The sequence below is a fragment of the Pipistrellus kuhlii genome, unplaced genomic scaffold, assembly GCF_014108245.1.
Source record: "Pipistrellus kuhlii isolate mPipKuh1 unplaced genomic scaffold, mPipKuh1.p scaffold_m20_p_6, whole genome shotgun sequence".
NCBI classification, from domain to species: domain Eukaryota; kingdom Metazoa; phylum Chordata; class Mammalia; order Chiroptera; family Vespertilionidae; genus Pipistrellus; species Pipistrellus kuhlii.
The window spans coordinates 70744499-70770618 of NW_023425562.1; the positions used below are offsets into that span (position 1 = coordinate 70744499).

General features: G+C 49.1%; 2 protein-coding genes across 2 annotated transcripts in view; both read left to right on the forward strand.

Annotated features, from left to right (window-relative positions):
- Positions 1-17292, forward strand: part of CFAP61 (cilia and flagella associated protein 61) — a 218618-nt gene extending 201326 nt beyond the window's left edge. The window contains exons 26-27 of the mRNA XM_045574878.1: positions 8057-8153; positions 15860-17292. Of these exons, the coding sequence (XP_045430834.1) occupies positions 8057-8153; positions 15860-16057 (295 nt within the window). The 3' untranslated portion in view covers positions 16058-17292. The remainder of the gene's footprint in view (positions 1-8056; positions 8154-15859) is intronic.
- A 5843-nt stretch (positions 17293-23135) lies between these two features.
- INSM1 (INSM transcriptional repressor 1) lies at positions 23136-25902 on the forward strand. Its single transcript, XM_036419308.2, has one exon. The coding sequence runs from the start codon at positions 23779-23781 to the stop codon at positions 25351-25353; it is 1575 nt and encodes a 524-aa protein (XP_036275201.1). The 5' UTR covers positions 23136-23778; the 3' UTR covers positions 25354-25902.
- The last annotated feature ends 218 nt before the right edge of the window (positions 25903-26120 follow it).

A 26120-nucleotide genomic window follows, 5' to 3' on the forward strand; every position in this document is an offset into this window, starting at 1 on the left:
TTTCTAATCTACCTCGAAGCAGTACACTGAATAGTGATTTGAGATTCTGGCAAACTGGAGTTGGAAAGGAGATATGTACAGTAAAACTTCCATTCCGTCTTCGGGGTTGTTCTGTGGCAGTGCAGTGCAGGCCTGCATCTGCTTGTGCAATAGGTGGTCTCCCTGAGCAAACCCCACTGGCCCAGAATCGTGTGATTTAATTTCCAAACAAACCTACGATTAACGGGAAACCGTTGTTTGTTCTTATTCTTATTTTTGAAAATGATATTGAAATGCAAGAATCCACGTTCTGTCATGGGCAGAATAAAAATCATCAGAAGCAACCTTCCAGTGTGAACACAGATTGCTCCCTGCTCTCCTCTGTGTTAAAGCCAACTCAGCAGGGCAGAAGTCAAGGGGCCCAGCTTTGAGGTGGCTGTCACACACAGACAATACCTGTGAGGCCTGGTTGTTTTTTTTGTTTGTTGTTATTTTTTTGCCAGAATGTTTAATTGGGAAAGGGGGTGGTGGTGTAGATTTTCATTTAAAATGATAGACATTTAGTTCTTATAACTTCAACTAAATACATTCTCCCAGGTTTTATAAATTTAACTTTAAGAAAATATTTTGGTAAAAAGTATTAGGTAGATGCTATGCAGTCTGTTGGGCATCATAGCGCAAACAACATCCGTTCTCTCCTCTTCGGAAATAGAATCCTGATTTATAGGATGTTGCATGGTACCTAGAATAAATGACAATGATTCCCAGCCTCCCCTGCAGCCAAGGAAATCATGTGACCAACCTTTGGCCAGTAAGTAGAAGTGTTACGTGAGACTTTTAGCAATTCTCCCTAAAGGAGAGGGGAAGGCCCTCTTTTTCCCTTTCTCCACCCAAGACGTGTGTGATGACTGGAGCTCGGCAGCTGTTTTGTACCATGAGGCCAAAGGCTCTCTGGACAGTATTATGATCCGATGTCCATGGAGCCACCATGCCAGTCCTGGACACCCTTGACATAAAAGAAAACTATGCCTATGCCTTTAAAAAGCCACTATTATTTTGAAGTTTTCTATCACAGCAATCAAACCTAATATTAACTAATGCAGGGGGTACCGAGGAATCTGGGGTGATTCCGGAGATTGCTAGAAAGGCTCAGGAACAAGCACAAGGAAGTGAGATCTGGTTGTGGAGCTGTTCAGAGCATGAACTTTCAGGCCACAAGATGATGGTTCAGACCCGTTTCAACCCCTTGTTAGTTACATAGCCTTGGGCAAGTCATTTAACTTTTCTGAATCTTGAGCCAGCCAGTCACACTTTAGAGAATTGGAATTGGGACAAAGTGAGAGAGTACACAGAAACTACTTCGCACAATGTCTGTGGGTTTGTGTCCCCATGTGAATACAACAGCGACTCCAGTGGCAAAGAAAAAATGGGTCTCAGAGTGTAGAGGACAAATGCAGGTATATTCAAGATCCCTTAGGCTGTAGAGCCACACATCTTCACTAATTATGGCAAAATGTCAGTCAGAATAAGAAAAAATGTAACAAGGACATTAAATCTGTGATTTCAGATATTATTACTTAAGAGAGAGTAGTTCTTTCTATTTAAAGACAACAACAGCTCTAACCAGTTTGGCTCAGTGGATAGAGCATCGGCCTGTGGACTGAAGAGTCCCAGGTTTGATTCCGGTCAAGGGCATGTACCTTGGTTGTGGGCACATCCCGGGTAGGGTGTGTGCAGGAGGCAGCTGATTGATGTTTCTCTCTCATTGGTGTTTCTAACTCCCTCTCCGTCTCCCTTCCTTTCTAAAAAAAAAAAAAAAAAAAAAAAAAAATCAATAAAATATATTTTAAAAACAAACAGAGCAAATTAATTGAAAGAAAATTTTTTGAAATCAACGTAGTCCTTGCAGAAATGGATGGGTTCCCAAGGAGACTGAAGTTTGGCAAACATGAGCCAAGAGAGGTAAGCTTAGGACCACATTTCACTCACTCTGAGTGATGCTCTCGCCTCAGCCCTCCCAGAGCGTCTCCCTTTCCGCCCTTCAGTGCTGCGCTGGCGCCCGCTACCTCTGCTTGCCCGTGTGCTCTTGTGGGGTGGGGACCACATCCTCACTGTGGTTTCCTCCATGTTGGCTGTGTCTGGCACATGATTTCATGGCAGAGAATGGCCTCCTAGGTCTTCCCTTTCGTCAGAAGCTCTGGGAGACGCCTAGGTCAGAGAAACACAAAGGGGAAGGCAGAGTATTCGTTGAGGGTAGACTGGGGCAGCAGGGAACAGAACCAGAGGAAAGTAGGCATTGGAAATAAAGAGAAATGCCTCATCCATTAGGATGGAAAGACGCTCTGGACAAATGGAGGGGTGGATGGATGGAAGGAGGAAGGAAGACTGGACAGCATCTATGTTCTCTGCACATAAACCAGCAGGGAGAAGGGGATGTGGGGCAGGTGGCCTCAGAAACCGTGTTTATCCACCTGCCTCTATCTTACCCTAACCCTAGTACCAGGCGGGGCACACCCAGTGTGGGCTGCTGGGAGCTGACAGAGCTGATGGCTGCCGCATAGCCGTGAGGACCCAGCGTTGGCAAATGTGACCTATTTTTTAAAGAAAGGCCAGAGATCCAATTTGCAAATGTTGCTCAGGCCAAAGCAAACATGCCTGTAGGTCATACCTGGCTCCTTGATCACATACCAAGACGCTTGTCACTTCCTGCCTTCTGGGTATCAGAATGTACATGGGAGAGACAGGTCCTAGCAGCCGTGTCAGCCCAGGTACCACAAGGCTCAGAGTCCCCCTGAGCAGAGCCTACAGGCAGGCATTGTAGGAGAATGGTCTGTCCTCTGCCATGAATTTAAGGTGCCGCCAGGACAAGAAAAGGCAAGTACCGTGAGGAACTCATTCTCGAAGGGCAGCCTGCAGGCCACCCAGCTGCAGGCCCTACATGGAGAGCAGGCCCCGCAGGGGTGTCCAGCTTGGGCAAACCTCTGTGCGAGAGGCAGCTGGGGATCCTCTTAATGGGTCTAACATAAGGTGACCAGGCGTTCCGCTTTTGGCGGGACAGTCCCGATTTTTAACAAAAGCGGGATGTCTGATCACATTAAAAGCAAAAATTAAGTTGTATCACACTAAGGAAAACACTAGAGTGCTTTTCATTTAAAACACAGAGATCTTGGAGAAAGATGTTTTTCTTCCCTGACCACCCACCTCCTTGTTCCAAACTGTTGAGGAGTCTAGCAATTTCCAGCTGAGCCGTGTGGATGCTGGGGGTGCAGCCTTGACCCTCCTCAGCTCCCCTCTCCTGCTGGCCTCCCAGCGGCCCTGGCCTGAGAGGTAAGAACCGGGATTGGAAAGAGCAGCACCCCTCACGCTCTGTTCTTTTCCCTGAGACGTAGTGTACCTTCCTCTGAGACCTGTGCATGCCATTTTCCCAGTGTGCCTGGTCGATCTGTTTTCCTCGGCCTTCAGAGTGGCCAATGGCCAAGCTAGTTAGCAGGTCCCCTCCCAGACTGTGTGACTCTGTCGACACAGTAGGCCGAATGAGCGCACGAAGATGAGCTCCAGAGAAGTCTGATCAATCGCTTAACAATCGGACCTCATCGATCAGAAATGGTTAATTCAGTTCTACGAGTAGACATTTCCTGGGGCTTTTGAGAAAAGTGTATTATTTACAAAAGTGGTGGAGAATCGAAGTCCCTCCAAGTAAACCTGCATTTGTCAGCTCCACAGAACGTGCAACACGGCAAGTGAACACCAGTGTAAACTTCAGGCTGTAGCTAAGAGCACTGTATCGATATTGGTTCATGAATTATAACAGACGTGCCCCACTAGTGCAAGGTGTTAGTAACAGGGAAACTGAGGTAGAGGGGGAGTATGTGGGAACTCTGTACTGCTCTGAAAAGAAAAATCGATTATTTTTTTAAAGTTAATTTTCCAGAAGCAAACCAGATCTCAGGGAGCATAAAAGTGAATCATGGACAGAAGCCAGGCTACTTGGGGGCTGTGAGTGGTCAGTGACTGAGGTCCACAGCCAGGAAAGGCATCCTCATCACAGTGACCCCAAGGTCATCTGGTGAACTCTTTAAACATGGCGACCAAAAGCCAGCTGGTGTTGCTCAGTGCTTGAGCATCGACCTATGAACCAGGAGGTCACCGGTTCTATTCCCGGTCAGGGCACATGCCCAGGTTTCCTGTTCCATCCCCAATAGGGGGTGTGCAGGAGACAGAAAATCAATGGTTCTCTCTCATCATTGATGTTTCTCTCTCTCTCTCCCTCTCCCTTCCTCTGTGAAATCAATAAAAACATATTTAAAAAAAAAATTTTTTTTTAATTACTACCAGAAAAGCAATTTCTGTAAGACATTACAAGTGAGATTCTTCACTAGGTGGGTTTTTGGTACCATTTTCTTTTTTCCTTAATCAGGAGATTCCTTTCACCTGTACCTGCAACACTTTACATCGAACAACTACCCTACAAATTAGCAGCTACTTCACTTTGTCCAGATTTAACTTGGCCCGTGGGCAGTCTGGGATGCCTGATGTTGCAGACATCAGGCATCCCAGACTGTGCAGAAGATACCCTCCAGGTGGGGTAGGAACCTGCGCCCACTCCCCAGGTGTGGGAGCGCTATCATTTTACGGCCTTGTGGATAATGTCGCTGGGGACCACCACTGAAACTACAGTAAAACCTGAAAGGAGCCTTCAGAAGTCCACTTGTTGGTTTGGTTTCAAGGGTATTACTTCATTATCATTCCCTGTTTTAATGGAACCCAAGACTTCTTTCTTAAAAGACAAAAAAAGTGAAATCCAAGTAGAATTCTATGAACCCTCTTTTTATTGTATATAAAAACTAGAGGCCCATTGCACGAAGATTCATGCAATAGTCCTGTCTTCCCCTGGCTGCCGGCATCTAGGACCCAGGCCTTTGTTCTGGCCACAGCAGAGAAGCCAAGCCTCTTCAATCTTCAGTCGTCTTCAGCCATCAGGCTTCAGTCTTCAGTCATTAGTCTTCACTCGGGCCAGAGCCTTCAGTCTTTGCTCCACGCCTATGTATGCAAATTAACCCAACAAAGATGGTGGGTTTATTTGCATATTCGCTCCTGATTGGCTGATGGGTGTCATGGAGGTATAGGCAATTTGCATCTTTCTCTTTTATTAGTGTAGGTGGCTGACACTGGCAATTTCCAGGAATATGGGTAGCAGTTGGCTATACAAACTGTGACCTGGATGGGATAACAAGCTGTTTTTCCACAGGAGGCAGGGGTGGGGAGTGTGAGAGAAATGCAATTTCAGGTCCCTGTTAGGCCCCTGTGTAAGCTGTTCAACATACTGTGATATGAACAGGGATTGCCAAGTCCATGGTGCCATTTCTTCTGGATGCTGGTGTGAGAAGCCATGGGGCGTTTCATAGCCAGCAATGCATCCAACTTCCTCATCATCCCTTCCCCCCAAGCACTGGGCAGACAGAGGATTAAGGGCCACTAACCTCTCCGGCCCTGTGTGTTTGGCTTTGTGAATGGAGGCTATGCAAATGTGGGCATTAGATGGTGGGCCAGAGCCCCTGGTGGGCAGCAGCGTGACCCTAAGGGAAGTGGGATTTCCGTAGAACTAACTCTTTGGAGAAGACAATGAAGAGATGAGAGTTCTGAAGGCAGAGTTCAGAAAGACTGCCTGAACAGCACAGGTTGTGGCAACAGAGCCAGGTTGGGCGAGGAAAGCTGAGACCGAGCATACACTATCTAGATTAGAAAGAGGTGGCTGTGGACCATCAAAACAAGAGGGCGGGCGGGAACTCCTGATGGTGCACGGAACCACACGGTGGAGGGGGGTGGGGGAGGACTCAGTAATGGAGGAAAGAGAGCAACAAGTTTAAAAGGGCCCTGTGGTTTCTAACTGGCACATCCACAGTTCCCTCAGGCTTCTCTAGAAATTGTTTAGACCTAAGAGACAGGAGCCACCCTGGAAAAGCTGTGCTTGTGTCTGGACTTCAGTTATCCTTGATGTGTTGGTCTAAGAAGCTACTGTCTAAGACGGGCCAAAACATCACCCCCACAGAGCTGATCCCTCCTGGGCAGCCAGCCCTGACCCAATATCTTTACTCCTAGAGTTAGATGTTGGACATTGGCCAGGGATTGTAGGGGCCCAGAACCTTGTAGCTAGGACTCCCACTGATTGGACTGCTTTCATTAGAAGTTCAGTGGCCTTGAGTATCTACAGAGGTGAGCAGTCCCTGACTGATTTCCACTGGGTACGCTCCTGACAACCTGACACCTCTTCGTGAGCTGCAGGGCTCAGAAAGACCATCGTTAGACCCTGGTTTCACACACAGCTTTCCCGCTGCTCCCATTGAGTGTCCTCCTTTCTTCAGACTTGGGGTATTTTGCAGAGTTTTGTCACCTATTTATTTGGCACAATTTTATTCTGTATCAATGAAAGACCAATCAAGGCCAGGCATATAGAATACATACAGTGTAATGTGCATCTGTTCATTCCTTATTTGTTCATTTCATGAACAAATACAGGATGCCTGTTGCAGCAGATGCTGAGCTAGATAGCTGTGGAGCGATTGCACAGCAGCTTTGACTATGCCCCTGCCTCTAGGAGCAACCTTCCCACCCATCACCTTCCTGAGCTCATAGCCTACCACTCGCCTTTGTTTGTATCCATCCCGCCTGCCTCCATGGTCTGGGTACAGCCCTGCCTCTGCTCACCGTTTGCACCTGCTGTTCCCTCTCTCCGAAGTCTGTTCCCTGAAATCTCCACAGACTGGCGCTCCCCTCCCCTCAGGTGCTTCCTCACTCAGTAAGTCACCACCTTAGGCGACCTAGCCTTTCTTTGGCCTCCTGTCCTTTCTGGATTTATGCTTTCTCCCAAGCATTCTCTAACATTTTATATATTTACCTTCTGTGGCTCGAATATAGAGAACGTGTATCTGTTTTGGTCCCTGCTGTTTCCCCAGCACCCAGATCAGTTCTGAGCACAGAATGGGGAAGGAGTAAATATTCGTAAAATTAATAGTCGGATGAATATATGATCTGAACAACCAAGTAGGTAATTAAGCATGAAATCGGGTCATGTTCTGGTCAAGTGAGTGGATGATAGGCAATAACAGACAGAGCTGGATCCATGCTGCTCCTAGCACGGACTTTTGTCATTAGATTTGGCTTTAATACCTCAGTAGGCCCTGGGACTCATTAGCTGCTTCCCCGAGAATTAACTTTAAGCCTCGGAAAACAGAAGGTGCCCATCTGCGTGTGGGCACCAGTTTTTGTTTTTTTCTTCCCCTGTGCACAGATATAACATCCATTAACAGTAACAGGGATGACAGACATCCAGTGAGAGTGAGGCCCGCTAAATCGATGTGTCTCTGACCCTGAAGCAGTGACGTTTCCTGTTCTGAGACACTTAGCTTTCAGATAAAGTCAGAGTTTAGAACACCAACAAATGTTCTTGGTTATTCCAAGAATGCGTCAGATTTTCAGCCAAGGATGGCCATTCTGTTTCCATGAAAGAAAGCATGTATCCAAGCAGTTTTCTGCGAAAAGTTAGCAAATGCAAATCCCTAAGAGAGATGCTCTCCTAAGAGAGATTCAATTAAGCATCAGGGCAATTGTACGAGGACCGTGTTGCAACACCGAGGCGGCCTGTTTTTCTGGTCATTATTAATCCAGAAACCTTAATGATGAGCAACGTTTGTGTTATTGTCTCCCCAAATTTAATTTGTTTATGCAGCAGTTCAGTTAATCCTGCAATCTGTTTTTCTCAAATGAGGGCAGATAATGGAGACACCGTTCTTTACAAGTCTTCAGGCTTTTAAATTCTGATAAAATCAGGATTCTTCACCGGGTCTTGCCCCGGCTTTGAATTAAACCACTTTGAATGTAATTATGGAACCTGGCCCTACATCAGGAACATCCATTTAAAAAATTGATTGGCCAGGCTGTTCCACGGGGCGTTTTATGAGCAAACGATTGCAGTGGGGCCAGGATTGTCATTTACAAAGGCAAAAAGAAAGCAGGTAAATACTTTATTAGTGGTAATGAGAGGGTTTCCAGCTAACTGAGTCTTTTCTTTCCTCACCAGCTACTTCACGGAGCCCTGGTGCATGGCCCTCTTTCACGATCGTTTTATTGATCTCAGGAAAGAGTTACGCCAAGTGTTAACCTCCAAGAAGGTGAGAGTGATTAATGGATATCGGTGTTATTCCTTGCTAATTATAAACAATTTGTATGGTTGGTCATTTAGACTTTTCCCCTACATTCCCATTTTACTGTTTTACTTTTAAAACTACCTGTACTTCATAGAAACAAACTACGGAATATGTAAACATGATGGTGACATTCAGGGAAAATGGGTTCTTTAAATCCTTTTATGAGGGGCAACTTTCTCTTTTCCTTTTTACAAACAATTGTATTTGTATCATCAGCGGACAGTGTTGGCTGAAAACTGAATATGAGTTATATCTACTCGGCCTCAGGAGTGAAGCTTGCATTCCTTTAGTTTATGTCTGTCCGGCCTTCACTACACATGTGTGCACATGCTGTTTTAAACATGTAAAGAGAAGTCATCAAATGTCCAGGCACACTTCTCCTATAACCAAAACCTCTCTCTCAAAACAACACAGATTTGGATGGAAGTGGGGTGACACAGCCCAAAGTCTCCCTGTTCGGCAAGAAATTGGACTCTGCAATGTAAATAGTAAACTATCTGTGAAACTTTAAGTTATTTGTTTCAACACTGGAGTCCTCACAGAGCAGGGACAGGTTAACAGCTGTGCTCAAAAAGCCGCCCAGAACCCATCAGAGGCTCTGCCTCACTCCACGCAGGCCTTGGCTGCGCTTCCACCACGTTCTACTGTCTCAATGGGCGAGACCTGCATCTCTGTTGTCATCCCAACAGGAGCCCACCCACTCGGGTGGGCACAGGTGCTGTTACCCTCTGCTCTTTACCAATGAGGACTCTGCAGCTGAAGATTTTAAGTGACCGGCTGTGGTCACACGGCAAGGCAGTAGCCAGCAAGCTTCAGCTCAAAGGTCTCTCACTCCAAAGATAGGAACGGAGGCACTGAGCCACACGGGGCCAAACTGTGTGGCCTGGCACCTTCTCTTCCTTGCCCCCCCACCTTACCCCCTGTTTTTCTGTTTTATTCCTGGAGTGCAAGCTGGGAAATTGAAATAGTTTTGCCAATCTCAAGTAGCTTCAGAATGAGAAAAATGGGTTTACCATTTAAACCAAATTTAATTGTCTTTAGGATCCACATAGATAGGGGCCTGGCAGGTAAGTGTCCATGAGAGGGGCAGAGGGGACTGCGGCCACAGGTCAGGAAGTCCCTGCACTTCCTCCCTGACTGTGAGGACTCAGCTCAGGGAAACTGAGTCTGGGTGGTAAGACTGGTGCAGACTGCACTCCCTTTGATGCCACACATTCCCACTGCCTCTCAAAATGTCATCTGCAGCTCACTGCTGCCCACAGTAATCACCCATCCCTTTACGACTTACCCATCAAAGCCCTGTGCCAAATTCCTCTCAACCCCAGCTCTGAGCCTCTCCGTGAATGTTTTGCACAGGGCCAGGGGTTTTAGGGGTCAAGCTTAAAAGGGAAGCTTTTCCTTCATCTCTCTAGGTAAACTGTGAAACCCAGTGATTCGCTGAGAACTGCCAGCCTGTACCGATGAACAGACGTTGGCTGTGGGTTGTTCACTATAAAACCAACAGCGTGGGCAGCGGGTCCTCGCAGGAGGTCAGAAGTGGCCATGGGCGTTTATGGAAGACACACTAATGGCTCCCCAACCATTCTCGTGGGTTTTTAGACTTGCAGAAAGTGAAACTTTTGAAAGAAAAGCCTCTACCAGGGACTGTTCTGTTTTCCACGTTTGTATTTGTAAAGTGGAAAAGGCCACGTGAAGAGGTGGTGTGTGCAGTGGTCTCTGCCTCCAGCTCAGACCCCTGGGGAACAGGGACTAGCTGCTTCCACTTCGGAGAGCTGAGGAAGGCGCAAAGGAGGGGATGTGATGTGTGACAGAACATGGCACAGAAGAAGGCTGTCAGCACGTGCCGATCACCACGGGGAGCAGTGGTGGTGACAGTTATGGCGGAGACAGGCTGACAGTGGAAATGCCAGTCAGATGCACACATGCAGGAATTTCATTTAAGAATCTGATATTAGGGAAATAGTAGAGCCATCTCTAAAGAGTAACAGTAATTCCTTTTTTTGATATTGAGTTGGTGTAACCCATGTCATCTCAGTTTCTACCTTTTCCTCAGGGAAACTCAGAACTTCAGTCCCATAAACTGTGCTATCCTAGAGCTTAGCATATCAATTTTCCTTTTTCTCCACATGTGGAGAATGAAATAAAAGACAGTTATCTGTAACTGTTATGTCACCTCAAATCTATATGTCATTTATTTTAAAAAGAAGCTCACTATAAGACATCTCAAGTCCTTTTGTGGACGTAGAGAGGAAATCCATTGGCACTGCAGTCAGCTGCGACTGAAGCCAAAGAATCATTGACCAGAGTGAAATGTGGAGTAAAAATTGCCCTTCAAAATTCTTTGAGAACTATATAACAATTATAAATATACATATACCTAACAACAGAACCCCAAGATATATGAAGCAAACGTTGATAGAATTGAAGAGATTGTTCTAAAATAATAGTTGGAAACTTCGCTATCTCACTTTTAATAATGCACAGAATAATCAGAAGATCAATAGGGAAGTAAAAGACTTGACCAGAACTATAAAAGAACTAGTCTTAACACATATATATAGAACACTCTACCCAACAATAGCAAGATGCACATTCTTCTTAAGTACACATGGATCATTCTCCAGGATAGGCCATATGTTAGACTACAGAATGATTGTCAATAAATTATAAATATTTACATCATACAAAGTGTATTCTCTAACCATAATAAAATGAAACTAGGAATCAAAAACAGAAAAAAAACAAAAATTCACAAATTTGTGGAAATTAAACAACATATTCTTAAGCAACTTCTTTTATTTCAAAGACAGAATCTAATGGGATATTAGAAACACTCAGAGATTAATGAAAATGAAAACACACCAAAATTTATGGGATGCAGCAAAAGCAGCTTTCAGAGGAAAATTCATAGCTATACTAGTAAATACCTACAGAAAGAAAGAAAGAAAGAAAGAAAGAAAGAAAGAAAGAAAGAAAGAAAGAAACAGATCTTTCCCTAGCCAGGTAACTCAGTTGGTTAGAGCATCGTCCCAACATGCCAAGGTTGCGGGTTCAAGCCTTGATCGGGGTACATACAAAAATTGACCAATGAATACATAGATAGGTAGAACAACAAAAACAATATCCCTCTCTCTCTCTCTCTCTCTCTCTCTCTCTCTCTCTCTCTCTTGTCAATCAATCAATGAATCAATGAATCAATGACATTTTTTCAAAAAGAAAGTTTTTAAGTCAGTAACCTAATTTTTAAAAAATATATTTTATTGATTTTTTCTTACAGAGAGGAAGGGAGAGGGATAGAGAGCTAGAAACGTCGATGAGAGAGAAACATCGACCAGCTGCCTCTTGCACACACCCTTCTGGGGATGTGCCTGCAACCAATGTACATGCCCTTGACCGGAATCGAACCTGGGACCTTTCAGTCCACAGACCGACGCTCTACCGCTGAGCCAAACCGGTTTCGGCAGTAACCTAATTTTATACCTTAAGGAACTAGAAAAAGAAAACAAAACAAAACCCAATCCTAGCAGAGGAAAGAAATATTAAAAATTTTAGTGGAGATAAGTGAAATAGAAAAATTTTTAAATGACAGAAATTTGATGAAAACAAAAGTTGATTCTTTGAAAAAATCAACAAAATTGACAAACCTTGAATCAAATTGACTAAGAAAAAAGATACATTACTAAAATCAGAAATGAAAGACATTGCTACTAACTTTACAGAAGTAAAAAGGGGTTATAAGAGAATACTATGAACAACTGTATGCCAATGAATTAAACAACCTAGATGAAATGTACAAATTTCTAGAAACACATAAATGACAAAAACTGACTCAAGAAGAAATAGAAAATCTCAACAGATCTATGAAAAGTGAAAGTATTGAATCAGTAATCAGAAACCTTCCAGCAAAGAAAAGCCTAGGACCAAATGACTTCACATTTAAAGAATTAACACCAAAACCAGACAAAGACATAAGAAGAAAAGAAAACCCCACAACAATATTCCCTGTGGGTTAAAATGCAAAAATCTTCAAAGGATAACTAGCAAACTAAATCCAGCAGCATAAAACAATGGCCAAGTGAGATTTACCCCCAAAAAATGGAAGAGTGGTTCAACATATAAAAATTAGTCAATGTAGTACACTACATAAATAGAATGAAGGGGGCAAATGCTACCCCCTCAATTGATGCAGAAAAAGCATCTGGCTAAATCAAACATGCTTTCATGGTAAGAGCAGTTTAAAAAAAAAAAAAAAGTAGAGGGGAACTGTCCCAACCTAATAAAGTAAATAAAGTATATATACAATGATGATGAAAGAGAGAATGCTTTACCTATGTGATTTGGAACAAGACAAGGATGTCTGCTTGCATCACATTTAACAACGTACTAGAAGTTCTAACCAGAACAGTTAGGCAGGAAAAAGAAAAGAAAAAAGGCTTCCACATTGGAAAGGAAGAAGGAAAACTATCTCTCTTCTCCAATGACATGATCTTATATATTAAAAAATCCTATAACATGCAAAAAATAACATTAGAGCTAACAAATAAATTCTGCAAAGTTATACGATACAAGATCATACAATAATCAGTGGTCTACATTAACAATGCATAATCCAGAAATGAAACTGAGAAAACAGCTCAATTTATGATAGCATCAAAATAATAGAATACTTGGGAATAAATTTAACCAAGAAGGTGCAAGACTTGCACACTGAAAACAAAGCATTTCTGAAAGAAACCAAAGAAATGGAAACATGTCTGTGTTCATGGTTTTGAAGACTTAATATTGTTAAGATGGCAATACTATCCAAAACAATCCACCACTTCAATGCAATCCTATCAAAATCCCAATGGTATATTTTGTAAAAGGAAAAGCCAATCCTAAATTTACATGGAAATACAAGGGACTCCACGCAGCCAAAACACTTTTGGCTGTAAAAACAAAAATCAAAGGACATCCTATATAATACAACCCTAATATGCAAATTGACCAAATGGCAGAACCACTGATAGAACAACTGGTCGCTATGACATGCACTGACCACCAGGGGGCAGGCGCTCAATGCAGGAGTTTCCCCCTGGTGGTCAGTGTGCTTCCCCTGAGAGAGTGCCACTCAACCAGAAGCCAGGTACAGGGCTGCAGGTGGGCAGTAAGGAGCAAGGGGTCCTGGACTGCAAGAACCTCAGACTATGAGAGAGATATCTGACTGCCAGTTTAGATGTCTAAGCTGGCAGGTGGACATCCCCTGAGGGATCCCAGACTGCAAGAGGGTGCAGGCCAGGCTGAGGGACACCCCCCCACACACCCCCCCACACACACACAACTCACCTTCCAGTGCATGAATTTTATGCACCAGGCCTCTAGTACTCTATAAAATCTCTATAAAATTTTAAAACTTACTACAAATCAATAGTATCCAAGACAGGGGTGGTACTTATATAAAGATAGATAGGCAGATCAATGAAATAAAACTGAGAGTCCAGAAGTAAAGTCATTTACATGTAAAGATATTTACATGATCAATCATTAGGAAAATGCAGAGCAAAACCACAATGAAATGTCATGTTACATCCACTAGGTTGGCTCTACAAAAAAAAAGTAATAATATAACAAGTATTAGCAAGAATAAAAAAAAATTGGAAGCCTCACACATTGCTGATGGGAATGTAAAATTGTGCAGTTGCTGTGGAAAATGGTTTGATGGTTCCTCAAAAACTTACACATGGAATTATTACATGACCTAGTCATTGCACTCCTAGGTATGTACATTCAAAGAATTTAAAAATCCAAAGGGACACTCTGAATAGTGCTGCTATGAACATTAGAGTAAACAGCTCAAATGCAATCAATGGATCAATTATAAACAGCATGGTATATCCACAGAATGTAGCATTATTCTGCCATAAAAAGAAATGAAGTCCTGAGACATTATACAAAGTGGATGAACATCAAAACACTATGTTAAATAAAAGAACCAAACACAAAGGATCATGTACTTTATGTGGCATTGGGATGTGAATTGGTCATAGGTGAGCACTTTGAGAGGGGAGCTGGTCACACTGAGAGGGAAGGTGGTCACACTGAGAGAGATCACACTATAAGAATCAAATGAAAAGCACAAAAAAACCTGTTTACCATCTAGAGAGCACTGTTTGTCTCAGGTAAATTTAAAAGCTCTATGTTGTGACTTTATACTATTTACCCCCATATCAGAGCAGCGGGAATTATTGTGGGAATAAAAATAATTATAAATCGATGGCTTTTGCTTGAGACAAGCCTCGTATCTATCGCAGCATATAAGCTTGGGGTGCTGTGGGCAATCAAGTGATTCAGCACCTTTAATATCTAGTAGGGTCTTGCTTAAAAAACCAAGTGATAATTTCCCTATGCCTCCCTATAGTTGGAATATATTTTTATCTATAAGTTCTTACTATTAATAAATTAATGATCCAGTGGAACTCTGTAAGTTATCCACTTTTTTTGTTCAAAATAAAAATAATTATTGGAAGTTCAAATAACATAGCATCAAAGTCCTTTAAGGTAATTTTCAATTATTGTGGTGTTCAGAAAGCATGCAGTTCAAACCTCGGTGACGTGCTTTTTATAACAATCCTCCTATGAACAGATACATGGGCAGATGAAGCAAATATAGTGCAAAGTTGACTATGGAATCCAGGTACAATTCTGTCAACTTGCTGTGTGTTTGAATATTTTTGGAATAAAATGTTGAGGAGAAATCTTTATGGAATTAGGGAGATGCACAGCATATGATTCTGAATTTCACATAACTTTATTCTTCTGGAGCGAGCCCTATCTTCAGAGATATCAATGAAATTTGGCTTTACAAATGTATTATAAGGTTTAAAAATCCTATTTCTTAAGGATCTAGCCACATGAAGTAAACCACCTAGGAGTTTCACGTAAAAACATTTAATCAGCCCTAGCCTGTTTGGCTCAATGGATAGAATGTTGGACTGCAGACTGAAGGATCCGGGGTTCGATTCCGGTCAAGGACACATGTCTGGTTTGCAGGCTCAGGCTCAATCCCTAGTAGGGCCCATGCAGGAGGCAGCCAATCATTGATTCTCTCTCATCACGGATATTTCAATCTCTCTCTCCCTCTCCCTTCCTCTCTCTAAAAATCAATAAAAATAACATTTAAAAAAACACGTAATCACTCCCTTTAACATAAGCATGATTAAAGATCATTTTTTATATGAAAATCAAGAGCTTAAAAGTACTATGCTTGATGAACCTTGAGGATGTAATGCTAAGTGAGGTAAACTACTCACAAAAAGACAAATACTATGTAATTCCACTTTTATGTGGTCCCTGGAGTAGTCAAAATCATTGAATCAGAAAGTAGGATGGTGGTTCCCAGGAACTGGGAGGATTGAGGGTGGGGACTTAGCGTTTAATGGGGACAGAGTTTCAGTTCTGGAGATGGTTGCATAACAACATGAATGTCCTTAATGCCACTGAAATACACCTTTAAAAACGGGTAAATGGTAAATTTTAACATGTATACTTGGCCACAATCGAAAATATTTTTTTAAAGCCAGGAAACAATAACCATTCTTGGAGAACTGAGCACTATGTTCTTCATGTTAATGCAACTGTTCTCGTCATGGCGCTTAATGTAATTTCTGTATCTGGCCTCTTACTGTGTTTTCCAGGAGGAAGAATCTCCCTCCATGGAACAGTTAGCCTGTCAGCTAGTCGATGAGGAGATTAGCCTGAATGAGAAGCCTAAGGCATACCTCAAAAAAGTTTTCGAGGAAAGCATCTACAAGTCGCTGGTGGAGAGGAGCATCCTTGACTACCTGCAGTATAATCACTACCACCTGCCCATGTACGCGTGGCCAGGCATCATTTAGTGTGGCCACGTCCTCCGCTTTATTGTTTCCACACCTGGAGTTCCTGGAAGCGCTCTGAATAAGTAGGAAGCCTCTCTGAAGCCTGGCTTGACAGCCAAGCACCATTGTCTCCTGGGTTTTTTGTCTTCTCCGCCAGCACTTATGCATGACATTTTCTATCGTCCCAGTAGGTGGCGCACGGCTGTGCGCCTCTATTCTGGGCCCTGGAGCTGCTCTGCTAATACCAGACATTTCCGTACAGAATAATCTATTTTAGCAACACAATAAGATCAGACTGTGTAAGACTTGTTTTTACCGTGGGTATGACGTTCATTTCCTGAAATGGTCTGCCGCCAATTTTGTTATTCACATGTTTACCCAGTAATAATCCCAGGCAATAGAAAGGAAAATCGTGTGCCCGCGCGGACCATTCGTAAAACTGATGATGAGAAATTAACTCTGCCCACAGCAAAGGGACTGATTGGGTAGGAACATGTCAGACAACGTTTGGAATGAGGAGGCTGCAGTCACAGGCCCTGTATTTCTATTTCATGTTGTAGGCCATGGGCATAAATGCAGTGAAAAACTAGAATATAACACACGTACAGATTTTTTTTCTTATTTTTTTAAATTTCATACATGGGTGTTAGAATAGAAAATTGTAATCAGAAATTAGTTGACTTCCTTAAGCCCTTAGTCTTGTTGCTTTGCATTGGGGCCTGCTACATGTCACTTATAATGTGGGTCAGAGACCTTCTTACAAGTAAAGAAAATTAAGTGCCTAGTAGAAAACATGCAGATTTAGAAACAACACAAGACTGTTTTCATTTATTTGGATCTCTTTTAGGTGTTACTGTGACACTATTTGTGGCTGAATTTTGACCAACAGGGGCTTAAATTTGGTCTCCATAGACTTATTTCCAGTTTTTGTTCAGTTTTTGCATTCATATTAATGTTTAGCAAAAGTTGGCACAATTAGAAGGATAACACAGCTATTAGGTAGAAAGTTGTAGTTGGCATTTCAGATTTTTCACATCCGTTATCATCAAATTGATTCTTCTCAAAAATAACATTGTTCTAGCACACTAGAGACTGATTTTTCTAATGCAGGTAGAAGTGAGCAATAAACTCCACGAATTCCCTCACATGTGTGTTTTACCCAGCCTCGGTCACATGGTAACCTGTGTAACCTGAACTGAGAACAATCGCTACTGGTTTACTCCTCAAACTGCCATCCCAACACCTAAGGACCCTACTTCAAGGGTCTGTGAATGAGTCCCTCCCACTCCCTTCCCCTCAGAGGCCCTGGGTCCATTGGTCAGCAAAGAGTGAGTGTCTGTGACCCTTGGGTGGAGATTAACAGAACAACCTCAAAGGATCAACAGTTATGATTTCTGTGATCAAGTACTGCCATTAAAAAGCATCTAGTCATGTTAAAGGAACCCCAAATGGCAACGCCAATTTTAATACTGAGTCATGCTTACATACATACACTTAATGCTTTCCTTTGCTGCTCTTTAAAAAGCAGTCTTGAACCTCCCTAAGTATCACGGCAAATTTGAAAATGTCTAGATTACATTTTAGTCTGCAAAGTGTATCAGATGAGGTGGTTGTAGCCATCATCTCATAGTGAGTGAGTAATTTGGGGGATCTAGGCATGGATTTTAGCATACATTTTACCACTGGGGAACAACTTTCCTAAGAATAAGGGAAGTGCCCAAGAGTGGTTGATCCAGGTTGAAATGGGCTGGCTTAAGGGCATTGGGAGAATGGAGATATTGACTCCTTACTAACGGTGAAGACTCGCAAAAGAAGGGCTTCAAAGAGACCAACATTGGGACTTCTCTGGGCTCGCACAGGCACAGCTTCTGTGGGGACAGACTGCATCATGAAGTTCCCATGTGTTTCAGTGTTTGCTGTAGAGCTGGGGACATCTTGGGTTCTAAGTCTGATTTTGGAATTCTGTAGTTTTGAACAAAGCATTCTGATGAGAAAATACCAAAGTTCATTTTCCCAAGTTTTCCCCAAATCACATGCAACTACCATGCCTCTCAGATGCCTCTAAAGGATCTCCTGGCATATGCCGGTTTGCCATAGAGCATAGCCTCCTCCTTTCCCCAAATGGCTCCTCATATTTCACCCAAATATCACAGGAAGGCAGAAGGAAAATATAAGAGGAGGTGGCAGAGGAAAGAAACTACATGGAGGATAAAATGTAAAGCCAGCGAATCTGTATTTACCCTTAGAAGGGGGAGAGAGGAAGGGAGGGAGATAATGAGAGAGAAAATGAGAGAGAGGAAAGAGAGAGAGAGAGAGAGAGAGAGAGAGAGAGAGAGAGAGAGAGAGAGAGAGAGAGAAACACAATCGCCCTGGGTGATCAGGGCTGCAGAGTCCCTGTGTGCGGAGCTGTTGATTGTTTCTGGTTGGGAGAAGAGGTGACGATAAGGCTGGGATAAAGTGAGCCCAGGAGCGGGCAGCTGTATGCTAATGCTCACAGAAACCAAGCCTCTCGGTCCCCCATTAAAGCTGGCGGCCAGGAGGCCACACATCACTGAACAAATAGGCTCTCTCTAGACAAATAAAATAACACACGCTGGCCTGCCTGCCGGGAGAAGGGAGAGTTGGGAGAGGGACAAGGGGGGCGGGGTGAAGGAGGGGGAAGAGGAAGGGAAGAGTGGGAGTGAGGGGAGGGAGATGGGGAGAGAGGTGAGGGCCCAGAGGGGAGGAGATCGGGGAAGGGGTGGAGGAGAGGCAGGAAGAGTCTGGAGGAGCGGGCTGGATGGTCTCAGAGGAGAAATGGGGGAATCATTGGGAGAGATGGGGAAAGACTGGAGGAATAAGAGAGGTGGGAAGAGAAGGAGAGTGATGGGATAGGGGTTGGACAGGGGGAGAAAGAGAGGGAGAAACCAGGACGAGGAGGGCAGAGACATGGAGAGGCGGAGGGGTGGGAGAGAAGGGGAGAGGGGAGGAGAGGAGAGGGCAAGAGGCAGAGATGGGAGGAAAAGAGGAAGACAGGGTGGACAAGAGCAGAGTACTAGGAATCGGGGAAGAATACAGAAACCCAAAACCAAGAGCAGAAACAAGAATAGGGGAACTCAGGCCAAGGTGGAAAAAGTCCGAGCTCCTGGCCCCCAGGGTCTCCTGCCCACCCAGGCGGAAGACGAGAGGAAGGGATGGAGGAGCAGTGGCCTTCCTGGTCCGTCTCCAGCGGGTTTTGTCGGTGCCTTTTCGGAGACGAAGGCGCGCGTGGAGCAGGGGGCCGCCACCTCCCAGGCGGGAGCAGCCCCTCCTGCGCCCACGTTCAATGTCATCCTGTCCCTTCGCTGCCCCGCCGGCGCGTCTGGGCCCACGTCCCTATTATGACTTTCCCACATTGTCCACCTTCACCCTTGCCGGCTTTTGCCTGCACTCTCTTTCCAATGACCGGACCCGGGACCGTCCTGCTTCCCGCCCCCCGACCCCTCACCCGGCCTGGACGGTCCTGCCCGAGGCAAAATCAAACAGTCCCGAGGCACTTGGGGGCTCGCTCGGTGCTCAGAGGGCACACTCTGGGCCTAAAGAGGGGACTCCTCCCCGGCCCCCCGCGGACCCTGCGCGCAGCAGATTGCCGGGGGCCCTTGAACCTCGAGGGGAGGGACGCACTCGAGCGCCGCCGCTCCTCGCCGGGCGGACGGCACGGCCTCGCAGGCTCTGCCTTGTTCGCTTTCTTTCAGGCTCTCTCCTTTTGTGTGGAATTATTTAAAGGGAGATCCCGGGCAGCTTTATGCTAATGTGCCGAACAAAGGCGCGGCCCGCGGGCGGGCGGGCGGGGGCTCGGGAGGTGCCGGGCGGCCGGAGTGGCCAGCGAGCGGGGCGCGGGCGGCAGGAGGGCTGCGCGTGTCTCTCGCGTGCCCTCGGGGCGGACACACAGCCCCTCATTCCTGCAAACACAAAGCTCTCCCGGCTCAGGCCTCCGGGCCCCGGCCCTCAGGGACTGCCGGCGGGTTCCCAGGCGGTAACGGGGTCCAGGCTGGGATCGAGGCTCCGGATCCAGGAGGGCCTGGGGTGGGGCTCCTGTAAATAGGAAGGAACTCAGCCCGAAGGGAGGGTTGGGGTGTGGGAGGTGGTGTGTGTGTGTGGGGGGGGGGGGGGGGGGGGAATCTGACAACTCCCTGTCGCTCCTCCCTGGAGTCTCCAACTCGGCGGGCGCCGAGGGATGAGACTGTGGACCTTCTGGTCTCTGCCTTTCTGGGCTCAGGGGTTGTTTGGGCTGGCGGACACCCCAAGAGGCAATTTCTAGGCCGATATGCCCCCCTTTAGTGCTCATGTCCATACTCCAGGCTTTCTAGAAACTCCCTGGAGCTAGGTCATAGTGACCCCCCCGCGCGCGCCAACGGCGGCTTGGGGACCGAGGCGGGACGATTTGGGGCGCCAGCGGCCCGAGCCCCGCAGGCCAAGCAAGGAGCCACCGGCGGGGCCGCACGGACAGGAAGCGATGGAGGCTGCCACGTCTCTCCGAAGCACTCGCCAGGGCCCCACAGGAAAGGGAGAGTCCCCTGGGACCAGGGGAGGACATCTCGAGGGCCCTCCTGGGTTCCTCATGCCTGTGGGCTTCAGGGAAGCTCCCCTGAAGGGTGGGTTGGGGCGCAAATCAGTGCTCAGCGCTCCCCCAGCTCAGTTCCTCCAGGCGGCACCCGTGTGCTAGGGCAGCGGGCGGCTGCGCTCTTCCCCGGGGGAGGACAAATAGCTCCGGGTCCCCATCCCTGGTTCCCCATCCCCGCAGGTGCACGGGTTCCCAGAAATAAAGTCACGGAGAAAACAGCGGGAACCCACGACTGGGTGCAAGAGTGCCCGTTCTCAGAGGCTGCTGGGTGCCCCCAACCTGATTCTCTCCCCCTCCGCCGCCCGCTGTGGGTGGTGTTTAATACTTGTACCTTTCAAGTGCCCATTTATTTTGACCGTGCCCATCTGAAAGCATATTTCACTTCCACTGGCAAGACTAGAAACCACAAGTGAAAAAAATAAAAGGAAAGGGTCCATCCATTGAATCTCAGTGTCTAGTTTTCAAAAGATTCTCTTGGCTTAATTCAGAGACCTGTTTGAATTCCTTGCATTTAGGCAGGCGTTTTGTTTTGCGGGAGTCCCCCCTTCATTCCCCCCTCCCTCATCTCTTTACAATGATGGGTGTTATTTTAGAGGATTCTCCAGGTGACAAACCCTCCCCGATATCTGTTGAATGAAAGGAGTGTTGCACATGCAGGACCAGATCTCCCCCGCCCCTCCTCCTGCAGTCAGTCAGGGATGGCCGACCCAGCCCCCGCCCTATTATTCCACAATCCAGATGGGATCCGTGATTAGAAAATAAAATTGGCCAAAGCTGTCCCGGAATCCCTTTCCCACTTCTGTTCACTGGCAGCATTCATCAGCGCTCACAACGGCAAGGAAATAACATCAGTTGCTTTGAGATGGAAACACACGTATACATTTTAGATCAACTTATTTTAGGATTCCTAACTTCTTTCCAGAATTAGCAGTGATCGCACTTAACATTAAAACAAAACAAAACAAAACAAAAAACAAGAACGGGAGCTTTCGAAATAATTCCATTATAGGTATCCTTCTCTTTTAAGTCTGTGAGTTAGGAAAAATAATCACAAAGAAAATCATCAAATACCTTTTCCCTTGGTTAATCCTAACAACTGTCCCTTTACAATTTACTGCTCGTGTTTTAAAATTCTATCAAATTTCCAAGCCAGGGTATTTTCCGAGGGAAAATCCAAAAACAATTAAATACCTTCCGTGGAATTAAGCATAAGCAAAACAGCAAAATCTGCCTGGATGCACAGGTTTTTGCAGGGAAATGTCCTTCTCTTTCAATCGAGTGGCATTTTCCTCACAGCGTACCACATTTGACTCACTAGTCTGTGGCTTTGCTACTTGTTCCCAACGAGACGGGGATCAGGGCCACTGCTAGTCTTGGGGTTCTGTGTCTCTCCTCCCCCCCCCCCCCCCCCCCCAGAGGCCGCCTTTGTGCTTCCACTGCGCGAGGCTGATTAGAGGATGGAAGCGAAGGGCCAAGACTGGGTTCATGCGATCTTCGCTGTTGTCTTTTCCCGGTGGCGCAGGGAGGGGGGCGCAGCTTGTCCTCCCGAGGCCACGGCCCGCCTCGGAGGACAGATTGCCCCCCTCCCTCTCCGCCAGCAGCACGCGCCGCTTTTGCGTCCAGATTGGCCGCGACCGCCGCTCAATAGCTGGAGGTTAATTTCCTTCACAAAGGTGAAGGGGCATGGCTTGGGGGGGTGGGGGTGGGGAAGGGAGGCCTGCGTGGAGACAGGCGGCCCCTTTATTCGCAGAGCCTTGATTGGAGCCCTTGATTTAGCATCTGATGTCAACCGGCAGACAAAATGCCCGCTCGGAATGAAAATGCATGAGGCGGCACGAGGAGGAGAGCGGAAACCAACTTCGCCGGGGCGCGCGCGGCTGACCTCGAGTTCGAACCTTGGTCCGTACCACCCGAATCCACCCAGCCCTGGGAGGCGTGGGGGCTCCGAGCGGGCTACTCCGGACCCTCGGAGGATGCCCATCTCCAAACTTCCCGCAACTAAAAAAAAAAAAAGTTCAGAAATTCAAGTTCTTTTTGGAACCCATCCCAGTCCGCCCCCCTCACCCTCCAGCGCTGCATCTGCTGGCAAAGGAAGAAGCGCCTTCTGTACCAACTGCTGCTTCTCAAACTCGAGAGAGACCTTCCCAAGGACCAGGGCCGCGGGCCCTGGCTGCGGACGGAAGCAAACATCACCCTCCGCTGCAGCCAACGGCCACACCATCCACCTAAACGTGGAACTCCGTTTTCTCTCGGACCCAGAGTCTCCCGGCCCACCCGAAGTCCGAAGCGCGGGTGGGGACTCCAGGCAGCCCGGGCTTTGCAGCTATTTCCAATTCTTGATTCTCTTCTAGACACCCCGAGGAGTTCCCGAGCCTACCCCGACCCCACCCCACCCCCTCCCGCCCCAGCAGCCGCACTCCGATCGTCCCGTCGCCTGCTGTGGCCCACCGCCACCCCTACCCACTATGCCCACCCAACTTCCCCTCCGCTCCGCTCCGGCTCGTGGACCGAATCCTCCTGACATATTTGGGGCCATTCTCCTCCTTTGTTGCTATTTTGCTCGCGACCCGCGGGTAATCCCCGCGCGGGAGGGGGGCGCGCATTGTGGCGCTGACGGACGGGTCCATTTGGCGGCTCGGCGCCCCGGAGGAGACACACAAAGCCTCGGCACGTGCGCCTCGCATAGAGGAGCAGCGGACCGTGCAGTGAGGCGGGGCCGGGCGTGTGCCGGGCCGGGCGGGCGGGGCGGCGGCGCCGGGCGGGGCGGCGACGGGGCGCACGCGGGGGGCCCCTTGCCCTCAGGTACATCTGCCGCACCTACCGGGCGACCCCGGCGTCCCGACTCCCTTTTGGCTGCCCCGCCGCCCTCCCACCCCACCCGGCGGCGGAGCTGCCGGCGCGCTGATTGGCTCCGGGGGAAGCGGGAGGCGAGAACAATGGCCCCCTCCCCCCGTTAAAAGGGAGCGGCTGCGGGGCCCGGGCACTGGGGCGCGCACGCAGGGCGCAGAGCCGGGCCAAGCTGCCGCCGCCGCCGCCGCCGGCGCCACGCGAGTCCCGCCGCCGCCGCCGCGCTCGGGGCATGGGCCGGGGCCACTGAGGCCGCCACGGCCGAGCGCGGAGGCGGGACCCGGCCGGCGCCTGGCCCTCGCGCCGCGCCACCATGCCGCGCGGATTCCTGGTGAAGCGCAGCAAGAAGTCCACCCCCGTGTCCTATCGAGTGCGCGGCTGCGAGGACGGCGACCGCGCGCTCCTGCTGTCGCCGGGATGCGGGGGCGCCCGCCCCGAGCCCCCCGCGCCGAGCCCGGGGCCCGGGCCGCTGCCCCGGCAGCCGCCGCCGCCAGCCGAGCGCGCCCAGGCGGCCCTCGCCGCCGCGCTCGTCTGCGCGCCGCGCCCGCTGCCGCCCCAGCCGGGCCCGCGGGCCGCGCACTTCGGCAACCCCGAGGCCGCGCACCCCGCGCCGCTCTACAGCCCCACGCGGCCCGTGAGCCGCGAGCACGAGAAGCACAAGTACTTCGAGCGCAGCTTCAACCTGGGCTCCCCGGTGTCGGCCGAGTCCTTCCCCACGCCCGCCGCGCTGCTCGGAGGGGGCGGCGGCGGCGCGGGCGGCGGTGGCGGCACCTGCAGCGGCGACCCGCTCTTCTTCGCGCCCGCCGAGCTCAAGATGGGCACGGCGTTCCCGGCGGGGGGTGCCGAGGCGACCCGCGGCCCGGCGCCCGGGCCCCCGCTGGCCCCGGCCGCCGCCTCCCTGAGGCCCCCGGGCAAGCGGCCCCCGGCCCCCGCCGCCGCCGAGCCTCCCGCCAAAGCAGCCAAGGCTCCGAGCGCCAAGAAGCCCAAAGCCATCCGCAAGCTGCACTTCGAGGACGAGGTGACCACGTCGCCGGTGCTGGGGCTGAAGATCAAGGAGGGCCCGGTGGAGGCGCCGCGGGGCCGCGCGGGGGACGCGGCGCGGCCGCTGGGCGAGTTCATCTGCCAGCTCTGCAAGGAGGAGTACGCCGACCCGTTCGCGCTGGCGCAGCACAAGTGCTCGCGCATCGTGCGCGTGGAGTACCGCTGCCCCGAGTGCGCCAAGGTCTTCAGCTGCCCGGCCAACCTGGCCTCGCACCGCCGCTGGCACAAGCCGCGCCCGCCACCCGCCGCCGCTGCCGCCGCCGCCGCCCGGGCGTCCGAGCCCGAAGCCGCCGCCAGGGCTGAGGCTCGGGAAGCCACGGGCGGCGGCGGCGGCGGCAGCGACCGCGACACGCCGAGCCCCGGCGGCGTCTCCGAGTCGGGCTCGGAAGACGGGCTGTACGAGTGCCACCACTGCGCCAAGAAGTTCCGCCGCCAGGCCTACCTGCGCAAGCACCTGCTGGCGCACCACCAGGCGCTGCAGGCCAAGGGCACTGCGCCGCCCGCGCCCCCGCCGCCGCCGGAGGACCTGCTGGCCTTGTACCCGGGGCCCCAGGAGAAGGCGCCGCCGCAGGAGGCGGCCGGCGACGGCGAGGCGGCGGCCGGGGCGCTGGGCCTGAGCGCCCCCGCCGAGTGCCACCTGTGCCCGGTGTGCGGGGAGACGTTCCCCAGCAAGGGCGCCCAGGAGCGCCACCTGCGCCTGCTGCACGCCGCCCAGGTGTTCCCCTGCAAGTACTGCCCCGCCACTTTCTACAGCTCGCCCGGCCTCACGCGGCACATCAACAAGTGCCACCCTTCTGAGAACAGACAGGTGATCCTGCTGCAGGTGCCCGTGCGGCCGGCCTGCTAGAGCGCGCCCTCCCTCCCGGCCCTCCAAACTGTGCCTTCGCCGCAGACCCACGGAGAGAGCGCGCGCCCCGCGCGCCCAAACCCGCGTCCGAGCCGGGGGGCGCCCACCCCCGGTCAAAGTGTTGTCTCCGCTTCTCTTGATGTGGCGTGACGGTCACCCCGATCCTGTCATTGTGACTCCCTTTGGAGCTCCCTTTTGCGTTGTGTCACTTTCCCCCCACCCCGCCTTGGCGCAGCAGGAGCCGATCCCTTCTGTACCCGGGAGAAGAGCCCTGCGCGTTTGTCTCGTGGTTGGAAGCCTCCCTCGGAGGGGAGAGCGGTTTTCCTTGCTAGTTATTCGCTGTGTTCATGGTCTAGAAATGCGGTTTGCTCTCGCCTACCAGTTTCTGCTCTCTAATGTATGTAGCGTACGGGTTGTTTTTTGGGTGAACCTTGAGGAATCAATGCCTTTATCTTTCACAGGCTGTAAATTGAACTTCCCCACACGATTAGCTTTATTATGGCTTGTGAACTGCTGGAGTTTGGCTTTACCTTTTTGTATGTGAACAAATCAAATTGCTTAAGAGAAAAAGAAGTTTTCTTTAGTATAGCCACAAATGCCTTGAACTGTCGTCTGGGATTGGTTTTTATTTTTTTTTGGGGGGGGCGGGGGAGGGAAGGGACTTTTCAGAAGATGCTGTAGAAACTGCCTCAATATTTCACGCGAAGACGTTTTGGTTTGATCGCCTTTTGTTGCCTGAGGTAGGACTGTCTTGAGTTCCCTCTAAA

Bases quoted from the DNA above. Each gene is read 5' to 3' on its own strand.
- INSM1 (XM_036419308.2), top strand. From the start codon at position 23,779: ATGCCGCGCGGATTCCTGGTGAAGCGCAGCAAGAAGTCCACCCCCGTG.